The sequence below is a fragment of the Mycteria americana genome, chromosome 7 (genome assembly GCF_035582795.1).
Source record: "Mycteria americana isolate JAX WOST 10 ecotype Jacksonville Zoo and Gardens chromosome 7, USCA_MyAme_1.0, whole genome shotgun sequence".
Taxonomy (NCBI): domain Eukaryota; kingdom Metazoa; phylum Chordata; class Aves; order Ciconiiformes; family Ciconiidae; genus Mycteria; species Mycteria americana.
The window spans coordinates 9,489,093-9,514,990 of NC_134371.1; the positions used below are offsets into that span (position 1 = coordinate 9,489,093).

The 25,898-nt window shown below is 38.7% G+C and overlaps 1 protein-coding gene across 1 annotated transcript in view; it reads left to right on the plus strand.

Annotated features, from left to right (window-relative positions):
• Positions 1-25,505, plus strand: part of USP13 (ubiquitin specific peptidase 13) — a 54,869-nt gene extending 29,364 nt beyond the window's left edge. The window contains exons 7-21 of the mRNA XM_075506935.1: positions 777-871; positions 2,506-2,693; positions 4,001-4,072; positions 4,342-4,435; positions 9,178-9,303; positions 10,647-10,800; positions 12,548-12,722; positions 13,856-13,944; positions 14,322-14,444; positions 16,233-16,259; positions 16,999-17,142; positions 18,141-18,307; positions 18,827-18,989; positions 20,623-20,707; positions 21,361-25,505. Coding sequence (XP_075363050.1) covers positions 777-871; positions 2,506-2,693; positions 4,001-4,072; positions 4,342-4,435; positions 9,178-9,303; positions 10,647-10,800; positions 12,548-12,722; positions 13,856-13,944; positions 14,322-14,444; positions 16,233-16,259; positions 16,999-17,142; positions 18,141-18,307; positions 18,827-18,989; positions 20,623-20,707; positions 21,361-21,454 — 1,796 coding nt within the window. The 3' untranslated portion in view covers positions 21,455-25,505. The remainder of the gene's footprint in view (positions 1-776; positions 872-2,505; positions 2,694-4,000; positions 4,073-4,341; positions 4,436-9,177; positions 9,304-10,646; positions 10,801-12,547; positions 12,723-13,855; positions 13,945-14,321; positions 14,445-16,232; positions 16,260-16,998; positions 17,143-18,140; positions 18,308-18,826; positions 18,990-20,622; positions 20,708-21,360) is intronic.
• Positions 25,506-25,898: the final 393 nt, after the last annotated feature.

The following is a 25,898-nucleotide window of genomic DNA, read 5'->3' on the forward strand; positions in this document are numbered from 1 at the left end:
CCTTTATCTGGGTTCCTGCTCTATTCTCCTGAGTTTGTTTAATCTTCTCCTGGCTAAGATTACTCTGTCAGCCTAGATCTGGTCATATGGGGCAAGGTCACTGTGAGAAACTCTGCGGGGCATGAAGGAAGCAAGACACCTTAGTCACGAAATCGGTCTTCCTCCCTAACCACAAGATTAATCTTCCAAGTCCAATCCAATGGTGTCCAATCCAATAAACACCTCTTTACTTCTAATAAAGAATTTCTCAGTTCTCCCTGCATTTCTGTGGGAAAAGGGCATAAGTGTATTCCTTAAACTGTACTAGAAATTAGAATACCATGGCAGTAGTCAGTTGGCCCCATATACTCGCAGTTTTAATGTGTCTGCCTGTAGTAACTCCACAAAAATTCAGAATCTCTTGTTGCCATGTTCAAAATATGGACTGGCCACATATCTGAGAATTTTGCATGCCCTGTTCTTTGTTTTCCCTACAAATTTCTTATTTTGGGGGGGAAATACTATGATCACTACAAATATTCTTAGGTTTTAATACTGTGAGGGCATGTAATTTCTTTTGAGGAGAGTAGTTGAGGTGAGTGTGTTGAGAACATTTAAGATATTTACTGAGCTATATAGATGTCTAAGCATTTTTTCTGCTGGTCGTAACTACACTTAGAGAATATGAATAAGGCATCTTGTATAGGCAGTCCTGTACTGAGAATGCAATGTTGGTAAACAATGAGAAGGGATAATATTTGATGCTACAGGTCATCTGTTTCTCTCTGCTTTTGTAGATGTTTATTCCTTTGATGAAGAGGAGCCAGTTCTAGATCCGCATATAGCAAAACATTTGGCACACTTTGGAATTGATATGCTGCAGATGCAAGTGGTAGGAAATCCGTCTTTTATTTAGTTTGTTGTTTACTTGTTGTTTGTTTAGTTGGAGGTGGGAGAGAAACAGGAGAAGAATGACACATGTAGCTTATATTTGTGTGATTCCTTCAGACTGTTATGATAGTATTTAGTTTTGTAAAGTTCAGTCAACCAGTTTGTGTTTTATTTTCTGAGGTCTGAGATGAGTGAATCATTACTCTCAAATCTGGAAACTGCCTTCCGAAAGAGTTCCTTTGTAGTCTTTAGTTTACGTGTTTCACTTCTCGTGTGTTATGTACTATTTTCTTCAAGATGGAAAAACCTCATTCAATTAGAGAAGAATATCTAGAATATTTAATTACAGTGAGTGAAGGAAAGCCTATTGCATGTGTAAACAGATACAAATCTTAAGCAAAAATAAGCTAAGGAATGGATAAGTAAAAAAGTGGTTGAAAGATTCTTTATTTAAAGTTATAAACTTCAGTTTAGGTTTTGTTAATAAATACATTATAAAATGACAAAATACATTCTATCAAGTCTATAAAACGGCATGTGTGGTACACTATAAAGGGACTGGGGCAAAAAAGGTCCTGTTCCTGAACTTGTTGCTGCTCTGTGTTAGTACAGAAGTCCTTTTAATAATTTGTATTTTAGTGGATGTTGGTTCCAGTTCTGTTTAAATGATCCAAGAAGTCTGAATGGGATATGGTTATAAAGGCAGTGTTTTTATTTTTATTTTTATTTTTTCACTGAAGCACATAGCCAAGTATCACTACCTGAGAACCTGAACAAGAAAACTGTTAAAAATGAACAAACCTGATACTGGTTTAGTGTATTTCATTGTCCAAGTGGAGGGAAAACTAATAACTCTAAAATGATAGAGAAGAGTTAAACTGCATTTTCAAAAGCCTTCATGATATTAATAATATTTTTGGTACACTAATTTCCTTGCCAATATCATGAATAAAAAGTCTCTTTTAATCCAGCGGTCTTTCTGGAAAACCTGTTTTACTCGGTAACCTTCAAAACTTAGTCTCAGCTGTTGCAAAGGTTTCGCCCCCGGTCTTCAGACCAGTCTGAAAAATTGTTAGTGAACTGGTGTAGTGCTAGCAGTAAATGACACTGTAGTGACTGTATCTACAAACTGTGAACCTACAAGCTTTAAAGCTCAGCTGTAAAAGGGAGAAACTTCAGCATCACAAATCTTGGCTTTTCCCACTTGAAAGAAGGGAAGAGTTCTTGGATCTGCAGCTTTTAATCTGGTTTGTTTGCTAGGACCAGCTTCTACAGCAGCAGCTATTCCTGGCCATTACAAATGGAATATGAAACCTGAAAAAAATGCGGTGTTTTGATGCTGAGGCTTGAGGTCACAGCCCTGAGAGACGTGAAGTTCCCAGCTGGGATTGAGGTCACAATTAGGAACACTCAAAGAGTCAGTGGTCTGTGGTAAAGAGCTAAGAGGTATATTGGAAGAACAAGCTGCTAGCCTTCTGACCCTGATCGTCTCCCCTACATGCAGGATTTACCTCCCTTTGCCCTTTGGTTTGGCTCTTTTCTAGAGTATAGATCACAAAGTTGGTGATGATGACAGCAGCAGCATAATTGTTGCAGAAGTTAAACAGATTTAAAAAAATATCTTGTTGCTTTCAGACAGAGAATGGGCTAAGAGATAATGATATAAAACCAAGAGTCTCTGAATGGGAAGTGATTCAGGAAGCTGGTGTGAAACTCAAGCCCATGTATGGCCCAGGATACACCGGCATGAAGAACCTGGGAAATAGCTGCTACCTCAATGCTGTCATGCAAGCCATTTTCAGCATCCCAGAGTTCCAGCGAGCGTAAGTTGCTTCAAACTAGTTCTTGTCACTAGCTGCTGCATTCCTCAAGCTCTTGTTTTTCTAAGCAAAATGGTATTTTAATTTTTGTCTCACCTGCAAACAAGTCTCTCTGTCAGTTCAGTGGCCTCTTAGAGGATTTAGTGATTGTATTGTTCTGTTCTGGAAAAGGTTGGAACACAAGACCCAATCTGCCTTTGAAATCAGAACTTACTTAGCTTCAGTGGTGGGAAATCATATGCCACCTTGTCAACTTGATTGCTCTGTCTCTGCTTTTTATATACATATGTACATATCTCTATTTATCTCAGTATCATCAGTATCACATTAAAGTTTTTTTACTGGCCCATGCTTTTGTATAGCTGCAGGAATCATTCTATTGCTCCAGTGTTGTTTGTGCAAAAAAACTGTACTGGCACAAACATGTTAATGTTGATCCATGCTAGTGAAAAGCAATGCACTTTCTGCATGCAGGTCTGGCTAAGAAGAGAGAAACTATGAGAGGCATTTTTTAATTAGAATTCTAATTTTTAAAAAAAATCTCATTTCATGAAAAGGGTAGTGAGCGTATTCTTCCACTGAATAATTAAGAGAGTAAAAGGACAAAAGCATTTTTGTTTAAGTCTGCCTGTCATCCATCATAAGCACAACAGAAGAATATGAAATATTCCTGACTGATCAAAACTGAACACATCACTCCAAGGAGAGAAGCCTTTTTATAAAGGACAGTCTTACGGTTTGCAGTAAAATTCAGAGTGCTCTTTCATTCTACAGCAGTAGTATTGTATGTGCTGGAAGTAAGGCACACAATGGCTAGAACAATATATACCTCAGCGTTCATTGTCAGGAGTTAGCCTTTGTTTCTCTGAAGAAACTCAATAGAAATATTCTTTTTACATGTTTTGGTCCTGATACAAATTTGGAATTTATCTGGTGATGTTGGTTAGGAGTAGAAAGTACATTGGTTCTCAACCCAGCTCTATGGCTTTCAGCAACACTATCCTGCAGCTATTTCAAGATCAAGGAATAGAATTTAAATTCCAGATGAACCACAGTGCTGTATCCTTTATAGCTAGAAGCTTCTAAGCAAAACTTAAATGTCCATTTCCTAATTTATTTACTATGATTTTTCCATGATAGAAGTACTCACCAGGGATAGATTAAGTCATTGCTATGATGCAAAATTTGACTTGTTAGCACAGAGGAAGCCTGTTGATGTATCACTGCTGAGGGCTAAGGATCTGTTAGGGTATCCTTGAGTAAATCTAGCTGCAATATTTGAATGTTTCTGCTTTGTTCTTGCTGCCCAGGTATGTGGGAAACCTTCCACGAATATTTGACTACTCTCCTCTTGATCCAACACAAGATTTCAACACTCAGATGTAAGTGACACTTCTCAGTGGTTTACTTGGTCAAGTTAAATAGAATCTAAATAATTTAATGGCAGGGCAGAAGAACATCTCTGCATGGGCTTCAAAGTGAAATATGGCACAAGGTAGAATGGGAAGATTTGCCCGCTTAGTTGCAAGTAATGATGTTGCATCAGGGGGTCAAAGACAGTAAACTTCTTTTTTGCTTGGAATAAAAATCTTCTCTTCTTTTCTGTTTTTCTCACATATTTGTTTTCACCCTGCCACTTTGTTCCCTACAGGGCTAAACTGGGACACGGCCTCCTTTCAGGCCACTACTCTAAGCCACCCATGAAATCTGAGCTTATTGAGCAGGTGATGAAAGAAGAACACAAGGTATTTGACTGAGTTTGTGCAGCCTGGTAACTAGGTAAAAGTGATATCCTGAGGAAAGGGAACAGGTGCTGGGCATTGAAGAACACGTGTGGACCCAGCCTGGGATGCTTATCAAGGTGGAATGTGCAGGATTCTAGTCAGGAATATATTAGTCAGGGGCTATTTGTGCAAAGCATTAAAGCAGCCATTGGTTCTGCTAATAAAGTATCCTGCTGCTCCAGTGATGAGTGCAAAAGTTCATAGAACTTGCAGCTTATATTTATCTTCTCTGAGGAACAAAAAAAATGTTATCTAGAGAGTTCTGACTATTTGGAAGCAAACTTCTAAACCCTCTTCAAATTTCAGAAAGAAGTATAAAGAGCTAAAGAGTTGTTTCCAGGAAGTGTCTGACAATATTCCACCTGATTTCAGGAGAAGCTGTCTAGGTAATGCAAGATTAAGTGGTGCTGGAGGCTTTCATGTAGATGAAGGAGGGGCCATGCAGAGCCATGGCCACTGGAGCTTTATTCAAGTATTTCATGGTACAGAAATCACATAGAAGCATGTCTGTGCCAGTGGGATCTATCCTGGAAACACAGGAGTGTATGTGGTCTTGGATATAAATTGAAACTCTAATTGCTGGACAACCTGGGGAGAACAATGTATATATCCTGTTTTATAATAATTCACAATAGAAAAAAACCTTGGAATCAGCTTTCTCAGAACAGGCAATTTCAGAACAAAGGTATACTGAGGGGCAAGTATTGTATAGCTAACATGCTAGACACAAAGGAGAGAGGAATTGGAGGATGAAATAACCTTTATTCCCATGTTTATGTAATACAGAATTTTATTTCTCTGTTATAGTGAGTGTTATCAGTGGGAGACTTATTTTTACTGTAATTTGCAGTAATTTTGTAGTAAACCAGATACTTAGCTCACAATATCTAGCTACTCTCTAGCTTCAAGAACTCCAGTATTGTTGGTTCTGTAATCTCCATATTGCCTTTGTGGTGTTCTGCAACATGAAAGTTTCTTGTTTCTCTTATGCTGCAAAAATCATTAAGGCATGTGTTGGCATTGTAACATCCATAGACCTCTGCCTTCATCTGTCTGTGCTTTTTCCTTACCCAGCAATGAATACATTCACTCTCACAGTCATCAGAAAGCCTCTTCATATTCTTTGTCTGACAGTCTTTTGGCTTTATCAATAAGGATAATTTTTGATGAAGGCCTGACTGACCTATTTGTATTAACAAGGTTTATGGGCACTGCTTGATTCACCGGTTTATCTTTTAACCTGTTCTTGCTTGCTTTTGTGAAGAAGAAAAGCTGTCTGTAGCTTAGTGGTGAGATGGAAAAGTTTCTTCTCTTTTTGTAAGTTGGTTTAAGTTTCCATCAGCCTTTGGAGAATGAGATTAGTTCAGATTTTGCCTCTCTGCTCAATGTCTGCTGCTTTCGGAATTGCCTTTGTTTTCCCTAGAGTCATCCAATTAACAGTTGTCTTAAGCAACATATTAGTTATTGGGATGATGTTATCTACCCAAGCGAATCTGTTATTTTAGGTCTGGTTTACTATTCAAACCATCTACCTTGAAACATCTTGTTCAAAGTGATGCTGGGAAAATTGGACCTAGAATATATTTGTGTCCCTGCCAACCTCTGTAATTGTGACCCCAAGCAGCATGTGGAGTCAAGCCACAGACTCCACAGATGGGATATTTAGAAATGAAAGGTCAACTAATAACCAATACTGAAATAATACCTGTAGAAAAGAGCTGTCTTCATGGAGGAAGAATCTCTGATACCAAGTTGTAGTTTTATAGACAGTAGAAGTCATGCATGCTTCTGTCACAGAATCATGGTGCTAGTTTCCATGGAAATGGATATTTTTCTCTACCTTCATCTATCAGTTATTGATATAGGAATTTCTCCTTCTGAAATCAGAATGCCAAGGAGATTTTCAACAAAGATAGAGCATCTGGTACAGACTAGTTTGTATGATCTGAAAGTCCTATGTCTCCTGAGTAATTGCTTTGTACAGTAGCTATTCATTGTTTTGGAACAACGAGTGAATCCTGCTTGTTTCCTTTAAATAAAGTTTAAAACTTATCAACGCATCACTGTGACTAAGGAATAGTGGAATAGATTTCAACAGACTCCTCACATTAAATTATGTATACTGACTGACCTGCTTTCTTAAACGCATACAGGATATGAATGAAGAATAATGTGCTGGAAGTTCAGGGACTTGAACCCTTTGAATAAAGCTACACCTCCATGTTTAGCCCAGCAGCCACTATTAGCAAGGAGCTATTGAGAACTTTCTAATGACAGATGGTGTAAAACTCTGTCAGGTAGTAGTAGCCGTCTACTGGCATTTAACAATACTTGTGTTGTTCATAAGTTCAGTTTAATAAAGTTGTAGTTACATGCATCAGATGACTTCCTTATCAAGCAATTCATAGCATGTATTAGGATTTGAAACAGCTTTTACTGCTTTTGTTCTTTGTTGTATTGAAGATTTATTTAGAAAAAAAATCATGTATAGATATTTTCTCCATTCCCTCACTCTGGGCATACAAATCTGTTTTGTCAGTTTGGGGTGCTTTTTTTGTTTAGTGTCTGTTTGTTGTCTGTCTGTTTGTTTTAGTGTTTACCTTATAGAGTGTTTACCTTATAGAGTGTTTACCTTATAGAGTGTTTACCTTATAGAGTGTTTACCTTTAGTGTTTACCTTAGCTGTTTGTTATAGTGTTTACCTTATATATACCCCCCCCCCCCCCCCGATAATACTGGTATATGTACAGATAGTATTTTGTCATCCAGGGAGTTGTACTGACATTTATAATAAATATAATTGCATAGGATTTTAGGCCTTCAGTGTTTGTAAGTGCTTCTGCTTTGTGTCTATAAAATCAATTATTCACTTTATTTTTATTCTTTTACTTTTTTTTTCCCCTCCTACACGCAAAGAAGTTCTCTAGCTTTCTGGGTCTTTGGAATTCATCCAAAGTTTTTGGGTGTTGTTGCCTGTAAGAGCATTCATATGAGATCTGCAGTGGTCCAGCACAGTCTATATTTAGCTAAACTGTTTTGCAACTGTTGATGGGGAAAGTATGCTAGGTATTCTGTAAATATTCGTAGTACTGTGGAGCTAAAATTTTTCACCACAGGAGTTTAGTCTGGAAATGGCAGCGGCTTTCTTGGACCCACTGTAACATTAAAAACAGGCTGGAAGCCTAAAGGGTCATCAGCTAGGACTTGATTTTCTGTTTAGAGCTTTGTCATTTCTTCTGTTGTTTTTCTTGTCCTTGATGTGGAACGGGTTTAGAAGGCAAGATCTGATCCTCTTCTATAGACTGTCACACATAGCATGTTTCTCTTCAACCTGCTCAAATGGCTGAATAAAAAGTGTATAGGTGGAAACAAGGCTTAATTCCAAACTCATTGCAAATTCCAAACTCAGGGCAAATGTGCCACCTTGCTGTATTCTTGCTTCTGACATAGAAAGAAGCCTGGTATATAGTAATTTGAACTGGTTTATGCATTTTGCTCCCAGTCCTAGCTTTAATGAAAGGCAGCTGAGGACACTGAAGTGATATATAACCCAAGATTCAGAAATCCCTAGAACATCTCTTTGTTCAAGCAATACTGAGACTCTGTCTCTTTGAGAGCCTTTAAAGAGCATCTTAGCCTAATGTGATTGCTGGTGTACTGCCAGAAATTGAGAAAGCATTAAAATTGAGAATCTGCTTCTGATTTCAGTGGGTCTAGGAATACCTTACCCTGGTGAAACCAAGATTTGCTCTTTTAGTGTGTGTTTTATGTGCCTTCCATTTTATGCTGCTTTTTCTATTTTTGTATTGGTATGATAGTGCAACTGTAGTAAAGACTGACATTGGCTGAATTTTTAATGGCTTCTGACATATCCTAAAGGCTACACTTTTGCTTGGATTGTCTTGAAAATTATTTGTTCTCATGAAGGATGAGGGCAAATCTGAATAAAAGATTCTGACCCTTTCAAAAGTATTATTTAAAAGGGATAATAGCTAGTGTTGTCTTGAGAACGCAATTTGGGGTGGTCGGGGAGGCCTCTTAAAGTGGTATAGAGGGTGAGAAAGTCAAAACTAGGACTCTCTTGGAAGCTAGAGATTTTCTGATTTGGCGTAGTTTCCTGCTGATGTAACTGAATGGCTAAAAGCAGTATGTTATGGTCCTTCACCATGACCAACACCTGCAAATTGCAAATTCATGTCTGTTCTTAACAACCTGTCTGGGAATGCATGCTGCACACATTAGTTGTTCTCTGCTTGATTCTGTAGAGATCTCTGGAAAGGTTTTGTCCTGAGTAATGCTGCTAGCTGATACACCAAAGTGCTTCAATGCCCACATACTTTTAGGTACAATAGGGGTCTGAAAGGAATGTCAAATGTTGGAAAACAGTGTAGGCTTTTAGCCTTTCTGAAAACTACTAATGTTTAACAAACCTTAAGTAATCTCTTTTAACTTGCAAATGTCATAGAAAAATCAGATAGTGTGAACGCTGTAGGAACTATGTCATAAAACATTCTAAAACCCCCAAATCATGTATCAGGACCCTTTCCATTTTTATTAAAATGGAAAACCAGATGAAACTGAAACTATCATTTCTCCAGTGGCAGAAATGGTCGATAGATAGATCTAGTGGAGTGGCTTTGGGATATTTGCTCCAGGAATGAATAAAAATCCTTCTTTAAAAGGTTTCTCTTTCTTTTATTTAGCCTCAACACAATGGAATATCTCCCCGAATGTTTAAGGCTTTTATAAGTAAAGGCCACCCAGAATTTTCCTCTAATAGACAGCAAGACGCACAGGAATTTTTCCTACATCTTATAAATCTAGTAGAGGTGAGAAAATCTGAATTACTGCTTCTTTTCCCTGGTTATATTAGACAACGATGGCAGAGCTATTATATATGTGTGGCTCACTTTTTTTGTTATACTCTTTTTAAACTTGGATTTGTAGAAAATGGCACTAATTTAAATGTATTTTGGGTTAGAAACATTTGTTTCTTTAATTCTCCCTTCTCTTTGCTTCAGACTCTTGCATGACATGCACAGGGCCAATGCGGCTGATAACAACTGCAAGAGATACAGAGAGGTCAAGCATGACTGTACAGGCTATAAGATTTATAAACATATGTGACTGTCCTTTTAAATTGCTGTTTGTTTTATGATTACATGCTATCCATTTGTTTACCATACTGAAGTCTGTCTTGGAATATTAATGAATAGGGTATTATTATTATTATTATTATTATTATTATTATTATTATTATTACAAATTTATATCGTAATTGGGAGCAAACTAATTGCCATGTCCAGTTCTTTTACAAATCCCAGCTGTACATCATGGAATCATTATGGGAGGAAGGACTCCCCTGCTGAAAGCAAAGTGAATATTTGTCAGTTGAATATTTCTGTATAAAATGGTAGTTCCACTGAGCTCCAGCTCAGTGCTGTGTGTAAAAGAATCAGTACTGTGAATTTTAATGCTGTCTTTCTGAAAAGGAAACTTACAAATACATGCAGTTTTGATTTAAAGCATTTCTTTCTTGTCCATCCTTCCTCCCTCTTTTTCGCATTTTCCCCAAGAATGGAGGGTGTTTATTCATGTGTTACAGTCTAGATGAAGTTATTGACATTTGCATGCATAATGTTCCACATCCCAAAATGCATGTATTGATTATAGGGTGGTAGAAGATATTTTTCTGGTTTTTGCCTGATAACAGACATTAGCATGAACAATAAAGAGGAGGTACATTATTTGTATGACATTCCCATCCAGATAATGAACTACAAGTTGCTTGTTCTGTTTCTGTGCAGACTTGGAGTGGTAGGAGCAATTCTATTTGCTGAAAGGATGCTCCATGTTATTTACCTTATCTTTATTGTAACCTGCCACCTTCCTACCTTCTTCTGTTCACCTTGACTCAGTCAGATTCATTAGGTACCTACTCTGCGAGTTACTATGTGTAGAAAGATACCAATGTGTATGCAGACATTATGGACTTCAGTGGGATTCTCTGTGGGTGCAAGAGTTCTGCATGCAATAAAATGCAAGCTGAGCTGTCAGATCTGGGTGAACGATTGGTGTCTTTGTGCTTGCCATAAAACAACCAGGAGCCTTTGGGCTCTCTGGTCATTTTCATGATTGTCACTTAAATGATTGGCTCTAATATTCCTTTCAGAGGAACCCTATAGGTTCAGAAAACCCTAGTGATGTTTTCCGGTTCCTGGTGGAAGAACGTACACAATGCTGCCAGTCCAGAAAGGTCCGCTACACAGAGAGGGTGGACTATATCATGCAGTTACCCGTTGCCATGGAGGCAGCAACAAACAAAGGTAAAGAAACTGGTCTGTTGACTGACCTTCTGGTGACTCTCTCAACCATGAGGGAATGAAGTTCTCCCCCCCCCCATGTGGTCTCTTTGTATGGATAGAATGGTTCAAGGCCATGTGGCGAATCAAACCAATGAACTGATCAGGGGAAAGTTACTTGGTTTGGTTTTCTTTAAAGGAGATTTTAAACACACATCAGTTTGTGGCTTTACTGTCCCTGCTTGTATTTTTAGGGAAGAAGGATTCTACCTGGATACTCTTGGCAAGTTTTCAGACAGATTTCTTCTCAGACTGTGGGACCACCGTTAAGTGTCACCAGTCAGCAATATATCACCAAGCATGGTAGCAGTTTGTATGATAAAAATGTTAGAGAACTGTGATTTAAAATCTTAACCTGGATTTGACCCAGGGATGTGCCACACCACTGTAGTACAGTTTATTTGCCCTTGTTTTTTGTGCATGTGTGTGCCCAAAAATCCCCATTAGCATTGGATTTCCTTTGTCCTGGACAGTGAACCAGTATATAAAAACTTCTTAATTCTAAAAAAGGAACTGAACATACTAGCTAATGAATATCGTGTAAAAACAAACACACACTCACAAAAAAAGCCCAAAGCCAACCAAAAAACCAAATTGCCTTTGTGTTTGTTAGCAGCAGATTATAAAATCTAACATGATAATAGAGAATAGGGGTATAAGACAGTTTGTCGTCTATAAAGCCAAAATACGCAATTTGGATATCCTGGGCTTTAGGAGAGGAGGGAAGGAGGATGAAGTGGTGGATGTTGATTTAATATACAGGAGTGGTTTTTTCATGCCTGTGAGCTGCCTGAGAAAGGATACTTGTTTTTGAAGGAGAAAATGGCTGAGGAGGCTAGAAGACTTGGAAGCAGGAGGGAGGTACTGACAAATCTTGGTTGCCCCTGCAGTCAGTGGTGAAGAGTCTTGCAGACTGAGATAATAAATGTATGCTTGAGGTGGAAGTGAAGGGAACATCACAGGAACACTTAAAGGGGGATGGGCCTCTGGTTTCCTACATAATCTCAAAATTTAAAATATTTTAAAACCAGAAGGAACTATTCTGATTATTTGATCAGATATTTTGAAATAGCACAAGACAGAGAATTGCACCTAGGCTTTTCACCTAGCCCACAACTCCTTAAACTGGACAATATATTTTAAAAAGACCATTTTGACTTGAAAATTTAATTTTTGGAGAACTTTGCATTCTTTGTTCATCAGTTTCAGTGATGATTCTATTGCTTATAAAAGAGCATGTTATTTCCAGGTAATGACTTGGGAGGTATATTAGTTCATGAATTTACCATATGGCGCTGCTCAACTTGCCAGTGTCAGGACTCTTTCTAGATCATACATAATCCTGTCCTGCCTAGAAAGTCAGTTGACACAGATAGACAGCAATAATTTTCCAAGTCAGATTGAGCTGATAACGTGGGTAGTAGGTACTATTAACACAGGATTCTGGCTGTCACGGCAGGTTTTAATTGCCTGTTGCCCAGTATTTCCAGTTCTGTGTTTTCACCATGAACCTTCAAAAAAGACATGTAGTTGTAAGTGTAGCTCCTGACCCCAATGCAGACAAAAAGATTTAATGTCTAGTTAGAGCCATGTAAAAGTTTTATTGATAAGTAGGTTTTTGCATTTCTAAAACTTGCAAAAATAAGACTGGTGAGGGACATCATAACCGTGAAATGTTCATTTAGCTTTTAATGTCACGTATATTTCTCAGATGAATTAATTGCCTATGAATTGAAGAGGCGAGAAGCAGAAGCTGCAAGGAGGCCTCTGCCAGAGCTTGTCCGTGCCAAGATCCCGTTTAGTGCGTGTCTGCAGGCCTTTTCTGAACCTAATAATGTGGAGGATTTCTGGAGCAGTGCCCTTCAAGCAAAATCTGCAGGAGTTAAGTAAGTGTGTATCTGGCTGCCTATTAAAAACCTATATGGTAGTGCTCTGTGCTTATCTTGCTACCTGGGCATGATGTAGAGAGAAATAGACAAAGGCATAGTGGGCTTTGGTGTTGTATTAATTAATTTGTAATTTAGCTGTTCTTCATCCCCTAGGTCTTTAAAAGCATTGAAAGATGAAGAATAATTTGCTATTACTTCAAATTCAAAAGTTTTGTGCTGCAGGTGATAAAGTTACTAAAATTGAAAGGTGGTGCTAACAAGAATTTAGAAAGTAGTTACTTATAATATGGTAGGAAGGCCTTATATTTAAGATACATTTACTGTATTTTACCCAGAGTTAGGTGGAGTAGAAGACAGGATGGTATGTGTGAATGGAAGATAAAGCGAAGGATGTAGTAGATTAAATAGGGGAAAAATGGGAGCATAAAGAAGAATGGCGGTACACATAATGTTGCATTGTGTTCAAGGTTAAACTTTTTCTTTTCACTAAGTGAGCAAATATCAGGGATCCCCTTAAATTCAAGAGTCATCCTCTATTTTGATAGATATCATAGTAGCTCAATAAGAATATCATGTAGGTTTTTTTATATAGCACTTTCGTGTGGAAAACTACAAATGACAGCTTTTTTATATCTTTGCTTAATGAAATGCTTTATAGGTGGACTGATACCTCATGGACAATGCTACTGTTACTAGAAAGGGTGTGGAAAAAAAAAAAAAAAAGCAGATGTAATTGTTATCCCTTCTGTCCAAAGCTGTGTTTTAAGCCCATGCCCTCAAGTTCTAGCCAATATGTCATTCAAAACTTATTTCCTGACATTCAACTTCAGAACAACTTGAGTAAGCAAGTTTAATATTACTTGTAGTTGTTTTTTATAATTTTCCTACAAGCTGAATTGTCTGCAAGGGCTTGGGCTGACATTAAGGATATGAATGCATAGAAAGCTACTACCACGCTTCTCCATTGTACTTGAAAACTTTTTTGTGAAATTTATGTGTATAAAAGCCATCACTATTCATCTCACTCAGGACTAAAGTTACTCATCTCAGTGTGCATGAGGTACTGGAATCTGTGCTGCTTGTGATTTTGTTGCCTTGTTTCACTGAATTGTATTTCTTGTGCTTCCCAGGACTTCTCGTTTTGCTTCGTTTCCTGAGTACTTAGTGGTGCAGATAAAGAAATTCACCTTTGGCCTTGACTGGATACCCAAAAAGCTTGGTATGTGCCTTTTATATTTACCTTTTTCTCATTCTATCCAAGATAATCTATAAGGTATACATGCCTTAGTCTATAATGAGGACCTGGCTTGAGTATCGAGTTTATACTGTGAAGATCCTAATTGAATCTTCTTTTCTTTTATGACAAATTAAACCAGTCCATCAGGTCTGTGGAGTTAAAATACAGTTTCATGTAGTCTGACCTCCTAGTTAAATTATGCTTTAGTGTTCCTAATTTCTCAAATAACTGTTTTCAGGAGGAGAATCCTGGCTGTGTTTGTAGCTTGAGTACCAGAGTCCCCTCTCTGAAGGGGTAGGTTGCACCATGAGATAATTTTGCTGGATTCATAAGCTTAGTCTGTTTCTCTGCTTCTGCAGATGTTTCTATAGACATGCCAGATTTCCTAGATATCAGCCACCTTCGGGCCAGGGGTCTCCAGCCAGGAGAAGAGGAACTTCCAGACATTGCTCCTCCCATTATCATTCCCGATGATCCAAAAGGTATTTACTGACTTCTTTTCTCCTGATTCTCTCCTGTATTCTCCTTTCCTTCTAGCACATACTGATTCTCCTTAATCTTCACCTTTTGGAGCTATGAACAGAAAAGCAGCTCTGTGCTTCTGTAATTGAATAGTGTTACAACACCCCACAGCCTTTTTTTTCCTCCCTAGTAGACAACCCTAGTTCCTTCAGCTTTTCTGCTTTGATGTTTTCAGGATTTGTGATCGATGCTGTTGCTCTGGAATGTCTCAAAATAATTAATATTTTTATGAAATTGGTGCACCGAAAGATAGACATCATATTTTGTGAAATAGATTATTTCACTTGCTTTACTGGCTATAGTCTCGTACTTACCCTGCTGCATGGTGGTTGTCTCTTTTGCAATAGTATAGTGCTGCTCGGTGGAGCAGCTTGTGCTGCAATATGATCTCTTCTTCATCTTTACCAGCAGAGTTGCTCCATATCTTCCATTTGTATGGATGATTATCCTTACGTAAGGATGAAGTCCTTGTGCTCATCCTTATTGAATGTTAATTGGTATCTAGGACTTAAGTGGATAGAGAAGTGTGTAAAGACCTCTACATCTATGAAAATCAGCTACATGCAGAGACCATCTTCTGTCCATTCATTGACCTTCAGTGCATGTTCATGACTCCCTTTCAGTAAAGTCACTGTGCACTTGCCAGGGCCTGGTGCAAAGGACTTGGTCTCAGACCCCTACACTGAGTCTCATCATAGGTGTCAGAAGTGGAGTGGAGCATTAATCCACTCATTTCTTACATTTGCATAAGAGGTGTTACTAAACTGCTGTTATCTTTGAGCACTTTTGTACTAACTCTTGTCTAAAACCTGGTGATAAAGTAGTCTGGGTGATACTGTAGCTAAATCAATCTCTCAGTTCTTGTGTATTCCCTTGTGTACAGTATTTGGCCCATTCTGGTCAGAAGGAATTTTAAAATCTGTCAGTTACTATGATTATTTGCTGCAGGATTTTAGTGCTACAGTTCTGAGCAGATGGTCTTCTGTTCAGTCACAGAATTTACTTGGATAACTTGAAACACTCTGGTTCAAGGTGGAACAACAAACACACCGTGTCTGCAGAATTGATTCATTCACAGTACAACAATGCCTAATACACAAAGGATGACAATTTAAGAACAACAACTTTCTAGGCATAAATTAAGATTCAAAATCTTATTAATTTTTAAATTACAAGAATTGTTAGGTTGCAATAGGCCCTAGCAGCTGTGCATGCATGCGTAGTCCACTTCTCTGGATGTATGTGGCCTGTACAGCCCATTAAAAAAAGGCTCTGTCTCAAGGAGCTGATGCGTGTCAGAGCAAAGGCTATGGCAAAATTCAAGTTCTCTAAAGGTGTTAATTTTTTCCCTTATCTGTAGGTTCCTTACCAAGGCCTATTCTTTTTTTTTATCCTCTTGCTCAAGGAACTGACCTAGTTTTAGTGTAAGTACATGGGTGATGGTACCTTATTTATAACAAAATAGATTCTTGCTTAAGTTGGTTTAGGTCAGCCATCAGCTATATTTCTTACTGGTTTATAGTACCAGTACACTTTGCTCTGAGTTGAGTTAGGGAAATTACTGGGCAGAAACATCCCTGGTCTAATTCATGGCAAAAACATCAGGGATGTAAGAATGAACATGCCTTGCCTGTATGAGGTCAAATGTTTCTATGACTTTAAAAACATGGAATTGTTTTTCCCATATGAATCTACTTAGCCTTCATGTAAGTCCTCTTCCCTGTTTTTTTTCCTGTCTCAATTTTCAGATTGTATGACGAACCATTTTGTGGAGTGTACGTATCTCATTTTTCCGAAACTGGTATTTCAGCTGCTTAAAAAATTGTCATGCTTTTGCTCAGCTAATGGCTTCTCTGTCCTCATAGAGATGCATGGAGTATTGCCCTGCATGCTTCTATGTAACAGCTGATTTTTGTACTTGTTCAGCATTTACTTGCATGTGTGCAGGAGTATGTAGTAGCATCAGCGTAGCCAGAATGTGAGCTGCTCCTCTATCTGCTGTTCATCAGCAGGATCTTGCAGTTCTGGGGGTCACGGCTGCTTGATCCTGGCTCCCTCTGGATTCTGATTTCAGCTGAAGCTGTTGGGCCCTGTCATTTAGAGACGAAGTTCAACTGCAGACTGCTAGATCCAGCAGCTGTTGTCTCTCTCACCTGCACAATCCTGCCTTTGAGAGTTGATTGCTTTTGGCTGCCACCTCTAACTAAGATCAGCACCTAACTTCTTCACCCCTTGAAATGCAGTGGTGAATTTCTTTAATAAATAAAGTCCTGTAGGAATTCATCAAGGTTTAAGGACCTATGTAGATTACCAAGACAAAACATTACCAGTAAGTCTGTAACAAATGCTATAATGCTTTGTACAAGGCTGTTTCTAATGGTTGTGGGTTTACTGCAGTACTAAAACAAATCCAAGAGATACGTATTGTAATATGTGGCACCATGAATAATAATAATAAATACTATGCAATGGATGAAATTAGACTTTTATATTTTAGAAGGTCCTTTCTTGTAGCTCTAGATATTGATGAGCCTTCAGTTATGCAACTGGCAGAGATGGGGTTTCCTTTGGAAGCATGTCGGAAAGCTGTGTATTATACAGGCAACCTGGGTGCTGAAGTTGCTTTCAATTGGATCATTGCACACATGGAAGAACCAGGTCAGTGATTGGAACGTGTAAGTTAAACTCAACTCCTGGTTGTGTATTTTGGCAGTCAGCAGAAATTTTATAATGTGTGACAGAGAAACAATGGCCCCCTCCCCCACCCCAGGAAACCTGGAGGTGTGAGTGAATTTTCGTAAGCTGCTCCTGGGATATGCAGATCTTGACCATTATGTGGCATCCTCTGCCTAGAAGACGGCAACAAACGTAAGCTACACCAGAAGTACACTCTCCTGTCCTCACTGATGGTGTGGGCCAGCTCTCTGTTTTCCACCTTTTGGCTAGGTCTGTGCTGCTAAGGGGGAAGCTGACTTGTGATAAAGTGTAAGTACAAAGAATCCTGTGGTCCGGATGCTTTTCTTCCATATCAGCCTTCTCTAGCTTGGGCTAGAGCATTCATGCTGTACTTAGAACTTGGGCTACCTACTGAGGGACAGGGCTGCTAGATGTTCTCCACCTCCTGTGTTTCATCCATGCAAAGTTTGGACCCATGATTCAGCACTGAGTATACCTGAGCACTCCCTTGCCAGGAAACTCCAGATTTGGTTGAGTGCACACTTCGCTGTGGGCTTTTGTGTTGCTTGTGTAAATGGGGAATGAGTTTCAGTTGGGCTTAACTGACATATTTCAGGTATGGAATCAGTTCATTTTACATCTATACATATATCAGCTGGGTTGTCTACTAGTCTGGTGTCATCATTGCTTCCATACCAATCTTTGCTACTTTCCTGCAGTTGTTTCACTTCTGTGATGTGCCAAGTTGTTCCAGCCTGCTCAGTATGAGTTTGTCCACCTAGATATTTTGTAATGTGCATGTTCAACTTGTTGTTTTTAAGGCTTTCCGCACATCTAAGTCCCAAGTGGGCCAGTGAAATGAACTTATGTTGATTTCAGGACTGCTTTTGAGGTCCTGTTTGTTGTTTGTTTGTGTTTGTTGTTGACTTTCTAGTTCAGTGGGGCAAAAGAAGGAACTGATGAATGTTTGTTTGTTCCAGACTTCGCTGAGCCATTGGTCATACCTGCATTTGGAGAAGTTTCTTCCAGTGGAGCAGCTGTGTTTGGAGCTGTTGGGCTAGATAACCAACCTCCTGAAGAGATGGTTGCAATTATCATTTCTATGGGCTTCCAAAGGAATCTAGCAATTCAAGCGCTGAAGGCAACAGTGAGTTCCATGAGTTATCAGTAGCACTTGGGTTTCATTTCATATTATGTGCTTTGTACATGTGCATGCTCAGATGCCTTTGAAACATATATAAAAATCCAGTTAGTGGACAATGCGCATATAGAACTATTCTGGCAAAGTGTGGGATGCCTGACTTGTCTGGGTTAGAGTGGGGAAGGTGGTTTGTGTGCTTCACTTGAATGTTAAAATGTGGAGGAAAGTGAGGAAAACTTAGCTTTTTTTACCATCTGTTGAGAAACAACCTGGATGCCTAAAGACTATGCATCTTCAAGATGAGAACCTGGGGCCATGGGGATTAAGTGTGGGAGGATTTCTTTTCCATCTGTCAAGCTTCTGCAGAGTGCTTGTTGAATGCTATTTTCCATGGAGGTAGAATACGTATCTTACAAGTTTTAAGTGCTGTCAAATGTGATCCTTACTCTGTTCAAAGACCAATGAGTGGTAGCATGATGCTAGAGAATGTATTAAAGGCTGCTCTTTTGCTTGTTTGACTCACAGAACAATAATTTGGAGCGTGCGCTGGAATGGATCTTCAGCCACCCTGAACTCGAGGAAGAAAGTGAGCCTGCTTTGGACATGATGAATATGGAGAACAATGCTAATGCCAATATCCTTGCAGAGACAGGGTCAGAGGGACCCAGGATCAAAGATGGGTCTGGAAGTAAGTTCTCCTTCAGCTTAGAACTGGCTATCTTGTTGCATCACACCTATACCATTCATAGAGCTCTTTTCTGTTTTGAAAGTAGTTATCATGGTTTTTTGGACATGATCCAGACAATTTACTTCCAGTCTTGCTTCTGGGGCAGAGTCCAGCTCTGTGGGGCCGCTAAGTTCTGTGGACTGTGTTTGCTCAGAAAACTCTTCTCCCTGGACTCATTGAATAACCCGAGTCCAAGTTTCTTGTTGCCACAGCATAGAAGTCTCTCTTGGCCTAGCTTTACTTTTTGTTTTGTTGCTATGAGATAAAAAGACAAAGAAAAGCTAGAATGTTTAAATCTTCAGAGGCTGAGCATCCTAAAGATAATGCTGCTGTTACAGACCAACTGAGTTTCTGTCCTCCTGTGGTCTGATAGGAGATAGGATAATCCCTTCAACCAAGTTCCTTGCTCTAAATATGGCAGGTATAGTTGGTATCCTGCATGGCTTTGCTATTTTCTTTTGGTTTTTCCTTTGCGGTTCTCAGTTATACTGCTGCTAAATAAACCACAAGATGGAGCTAATGTACAGCAGTAAAACTTGTGAAGTAGGCAAAGAACCTATTGTAAGTGTAAAAGCACTAGCATACAAAAGCTCAGCGGTGGTTCTAACATAAGGATATCACATAATGGTTTTTGAAGGGTCTTTAGTGATCAATTCTAATAACTGTAGTATGTTCTAAACTTGTACATCTGATCTTGACCGTGACGGTCTTAAAAAAAAAACTTAACAGCCAATTTGATTTTTGTTTCTGTGGTTGCTGTTATTATATAAGAACATTCATTTCTTGGTTTCTAACATTATAAAGACCAATCTTAAGTCTCTTGGAGACATGGGAAACATTGATTATCGTTAGGTTAAAAAAAAAAAGATTTGGAGTAATTATTTTTTGTGGTACTTAGCCTTTATAGACTGAGACCATTTACTGAGTGCCTGAAATCCTGATAACCAACATGATACTGTAAAATGGCTCCAGAAAGCCCTCTCCACCAAAATCCAGGCCCCTGTCCTTATGCAATATCCTGAAAGAAGGTACCCTTTTACTTTTGGTGGTAATTTGGGTGAATGGCATGAATGGGTGGGGAGCAAGAACCAATGCTGAGTTCTCCAGAGACTCCAAGCACAAAAATTGTCCTCGTATTAAAGGAAGAGGTTTCTTTCCTGTCCTGTCTTTTATGGACTGCTGAAGTTTAAACTTCTGTTTTTTCTTTGATATATAGGGGATCTGTGATCACACTTATAGCTAATTTGTGTACAGAATGAACTCCATGTCTGGCACTTTCTGTGGTGCTCTCTGTGAACTGGGAATGAATCTGCTGTTTTCTTTTTCCTAGCAGGGGCTGTGATGACAGCTCTGCTGTATGTGCACAGATCTATGTGGGTTTGATTTGGATTGGTTTGATGTTTGACAGTGAATCTGACCACTAGTTAAAGCCAGAATATGCTGCAGTCTTAACAGAAACTGTGTTTGGGGATGCAGAGTCCTGAGTTAGGAGTGCTTAGCTGCTTCTCCAGTATTAGAAAGAAAGTTTCCCCTGGAGTCATATTGCAATGTTAACGCTAAAAGACTTAGGGTCCCATTTGTATTTCTTAAACAGGATATGAGCTGTTTGGGTTCATCAGCCACATGGGAACATCCACAATGAGTGGCCACTATGTTTGTCATCTCAAAAAAGAAGGAAGGTGAGTGGAACTGGGAGACATACAAGGATGAGCAAATGTTTTCTTTGAAGCGTGCATCTGTACAGAGCAGGGTGTGTATTCATGGCAGACAAAACATGCATGTCGTTACCATGTATACATTTCCCACCAAAGAAATGAAGATTGTTACAGGTTGTAGATGTGATGAGTCATTTCTGATTCTGCTGAGGTCTATGCTGAAACGTACCATTGGCTCTCCTGTGCTTGCTGTTCCAAATCTGTGTTCATTTTGGGGTATCAGTTCTGTATCTGGCTTTGTTTATCTGAGCTTCCTCCAACTTCCTTTCATTCCCCATCAGAAGAAACCCATCAAACTACAGGCTGATACTAGTATTGCTAGTACTGCAGTGCTTATCTTGGCTGTGATTTTGATATGCTCCTATTATTTGGCATTGGGAATCCCTGATTTTCCTTCATTTGAACTGTAACTACACATTCCTCTGCATGTCCCTCTTCCTTTTCAGTTCCTGACTCTGCCAGTAAACCTGCTTCAGCTGTTTCTCTGATCTTTTGTTCTTGTTGCAATGCCTAATTTTAGATTTTAAGCTCTTTGAAGTTTGGGTCTGAGAAGCTCCTGGTAAATTTGTGATGATTTTTATACACATGGAATGTAATCCATCTTGTTTTCATTTCAGATGGGTGATCTACAATGACCTTAGAGTCTGTGCCTCAGAACGACCTCCCAAAGACCTGGGCTACATTTATTTTTACCACAGGATACCAAGTTAGGCCTCAAATCTGTTATCTGGCCTTAAGAAGCCATAAGCCTTTTTAACCTGCCCAAAAAAGTGTACAATAAAAAAAAAAAATCTAAAGCCAACAAAGACCCCTAACCCTTGGACTGCCAAAAAGCAAAGGAAAACATGGGATATTTATAGTTTATTTAAAAACAGTCATTTGATGCCGCCTTAACTATTAGAGGGGAAAATTTCTATTAGGTGATGTATAGTACATTGTTTTAAATTTATACACCTTAAAGGATACCTTAAGACTGTGCAGATTACTGGTGGAGTTTGCAGCTAGTATATGGAAAAAACAGAAGTTTGAGTTGAAGAAAAATAGCCCAGTTCAGCCTAGCTCCTGCTTGTTCTGTCCATGCATCTGTTGAAGACAACGAAGAAATATTTGCATCTTTGGTAACTGGGACCCAGTGTTTTCAACCAGAGTCCAGACCACTTAGAGAAATCATATTGCATATAAAGTTGGAGAGAGGGGGTGTGTGAGTGTTCTTCAAAGCAGAATGCCTTAGTTGAGAGATTATTTTCAGTACAGTGAGAAAAGTCAACTAAAGTTATATCTGTTGGAATTCAGTTTTGTAGTATTTTGGTTTGCCTTTTTGATGCATAAACCTAAGAAAATAACGGAGATGGAAGCAGTCTTCTGTCAGTGCCCTGTACATTTTCTGCCAAAGAGAAATAGTAGATTTTATTTTTGCAGACATAGGTTTCTTAATCTTCTCTTGAATGTTTGTTTTGCAAGTTTTTCCAACAGATTCAAGATTACAGATGGCTAAAAAAAGCAGACTTTCTGACTATAAAATTAAATGCATACCCTCAGGAAAGGCAAGGCTATTATTTAAATTTTTTCTTATGAAGGAGGTAAAGAAGGGGTTAATGTCCCATTATATTTATTTCAGGGAAATTTGCATCTAGACCACTCAGATTCCAGCTGAAATCGACTCCCTGACAAAGTACTCACAGTGCAATTCTGCTCTCTGCCAAAGATTGCTTAAATATTTAGTTCCATCCACGAGTGGGGGAAATTGATTAGTAAAATTGCTGATTTATTGATTTGCCCCTCTCTCCTCCCTCCCTTAAAAAAAAAAACCCCAAACAAAAACAACAACAAAAAAAAAACACAAAAAAACCCCAAACAACAACCACAACCCAACAAAAAAACCCTCACACCTTGAAATGATGTTTCAGCTTTCTTAAAACTTGCAAACACACCAATAATCTGATCTTTTCAACAGACACCTCTAAAAGAGGTTTTATATCTCTGGCAGGGATGAAGGGGTGGGTAGGTAGGGGCTGGCCTTTCCTGTCTTTTTTTTGGGGGGTGTTATTTCAGTTTGTGTCAGAAGCAAGAATATATATGTGGGTTTTTAACTTGTATTTGAAAACACTAATTTTAGAAAAAATACAATGGTGAGTGCAAAAACCTTTTATGATTCCAAAAAATCCCCAAAGCTTCACAGTGTTGGCCACTGCTTAGACACTGTTGCTGGAGTTGCCTCATATAATCTTACTGAACCCTCAAAATAAATTGGAACAGTCAAAAAAAATCCTCCTTACAGAGTGCAAGAGAGGCAGGGAGGTGTAATTACATTTTCTCTGCAGTCAGTGCCTGCAAGTTTAATAGCAAAATGCAGGCAGCTACACACTACAGAAGAGAACCCAAATTAAAAAACTGGTTATGAGCAGGGCATTTTATTTTTTTGCAGCATTTGGGGAAAAATAGTTCTTCCTCTGGTCATATAGCCTCGTGCAGAGCCAAAAAACACTGTTGATTTTTTTTTTTTTTTTTAAATCAGTTTTTGATCTTAGAAGATTATGAGAGAAATTCTAGTGCAATAATTCTGTAGCACGTAAATGGTGCCTAATTGCTGGGAAGGCTTCCTGCACTTAGTGCTCTTATTGACACAAAGGAACGGTGTCCTAGCACATTAGTAAGTGGCTCCTGTGAGATTCAGCTGCGTTGTAATTATAGAGCCACCAGTTCTGGACAAAATAAAAGCTGCCAGTAATTTTTTTTTCCATCTTCCAGGTTTTGAGTATTTGTGTATTTCACCAGAAAATGCCAGATTTGAAAATAGGATCAGCAAATTATGCAGCGATACCTCTTGTGTTTGAAGTGAAGAACAAACCTTCCATATATCTATGTTTGCACTTTTTCATTCTGGCAGTAGAAAAAGGACAAAAGGCCCCTCTCTTTTTTTTTTTTTTTCTTTTCTTTTTTTAATTTTTTTGAATGCCCAGTTATATTCCAGGGAAGTTCAACACAATAGCTTCCCTCTTGCCTCGTGAACTTAAAGGGCTATTTATAAACTAACAAGATCTGGTCACCACTACCTTTTTATTTAGAAACCTTGGGTAAATAAAGGCCAGAGTTGTTCCCATGTTCATTATTAAACTGGAAACATGGCTGGTCTCATAGGATTAAGGATGGAGCTTGGACTCTTGCAAACCATTTGTCTGGTACATCCTAAAACTGGAATGGCTGTGGGACTGATTGCTCTCACTTAATAGGAGGCACACTTAGAAAGCTGACAGGTGATAAACTGGAAATGGTAAATGAAAGGGAAGAGCCATTCGCTGGCTGTGATAGATGAACCCTAGCAGCTCGGCTTCTGAAATTCTTTTCAGTTCATCACTCTTTTGTACTGCCTGCCGAAGCTACCAAGTGGGTCAGAAGTACAGGGAGCGGTTTAGGGGAAAGGCTTATGGATCTTCTAAAATTTAGCACTTGAAAATAATGTTAAAGTTCTTCAGCTGTTTGAGGAATTACTATCTCCCAAAGCAGAGGCTTTCCTCCTTTTTCAAATGGCCAGTTAAATCATCTCACTTTTGCGATGAGGTATGTGAGAAGAACATCATGAATCTGGAGGAGGAGGATGTAAACTCCTGACTCTTCAGCCTAATGTGGGGGAGAGGAGTTTGGTTTTTTTGTTTGTTTGTTTTTTAAACTTCAGCATGCAGAAGCCACAATCAAACAGACTGTACTGAATAGATGACTAAATTATCAGGCTTTGCCTGCTAAAATTTGTGTGCACTTAATTGTGCTGGGCCAGGCCTTGGTGCACAACCTGGGCAGTGGCTGATGGGGAAACTCCGTGTGTCTGGGTACTGTAATAGCTGTTGGGTGATTAGGTGTGCCGAGAGCTTCTTGACAAAAAAGGATGGAGGAAGAAAAATCACTGTGAGCTGTTTGAGACAATCTAACCTGAGAATTATGGCAAGCCAGGACTTGGCAGCAAATAACGCTCTTATTTCTCGGACTGATTTTTACTTTTTTGTATGATACATTTAGGCTAGGAGAGTGCTAGGAAGAAAAACTCAACAACTTTTCCTTGTTTTCCTTTTCCCCTCTCATTCCTAGCAGCATGCTGGATCCAGTAGACCCCTCATTCTGAGTCACAATCTCCAGTCTCCAAAACACATGTAGACATGAACTCCTATTTAATCTTCCTAGCTAAAATGTAATTCGGATAAAAAAATAATTTATTCAAAGCTATGGTTTAAAAACAAGCCTAGATGTTTCTGGACTACTATCGCTTGTAATTCTGCTGGGTTCAGTGGCATTACTTCTGACTGACTTCGTAACTGAAACCAGAATCAGTCCATTTTCTTTGATTCAGGCAGAGCTTCCACTGGGTCGTAGCACACGTTCTGAATACAGATGCAACCAGAGCTTGTTAGATTGTTTTGGAAGCATCTCCAATTCATTCCTTTTGTTCTCCATCCTGGCAGCAGCCATTTTTATCATCTTGGCTGTTTTCATGCATTGAAAGACTATGCAAAATATGTAACTGGACATAATTTTTTATTCTTTTCCCATAGCTCTTCCCTACCTTAATGGCTGAGATCAGTTTCTGATTTCTATTTACTCTTCAGTGATTTTACTGTTGTATCCTGGAAGCATCTGTACTGGTTTACTTTGCACCATCCAGAGTTGTTTGCTTGAAGCACTGTTAACATTTTGGAGAGTATTTGTCTGAGATGAGAAAGGTTATGAATGACATTGTTGCAACTGTTTTAAATTAAAAAGAAATATTCTCACATCTTGTGACCGTGTGGATTCTTGCTTCTTTCTTTCCTGTCTGAACTGAAGAGGAATAGACTGAGTATGTTTTGATGCTCCCTCTTTTCTTACTCTTTGGTCATCTTTGGTGTTTTACTTAAAAAAAAAAAAAAAAAAAAAACACACAAAAAACAAAAACAAAAAAAACCCCACACACAACGAAAAAAAACAACCAAACAAAACCTGCATAGGCAACAAAAGTTTGTGAGAGTCTTGATTTCTTGTGACTTGTGGCACTTCTGTGGATGGAAAAAAAATAAAAATCCACAAGCCCTGAGTGGATATAAAACATCGCAAAAATAGAAAATAAGATTTAAACTAAGATTAATTTTTTGTTTTTAACTTTTAAGCCAGTTGATGTTCTTTGAACACA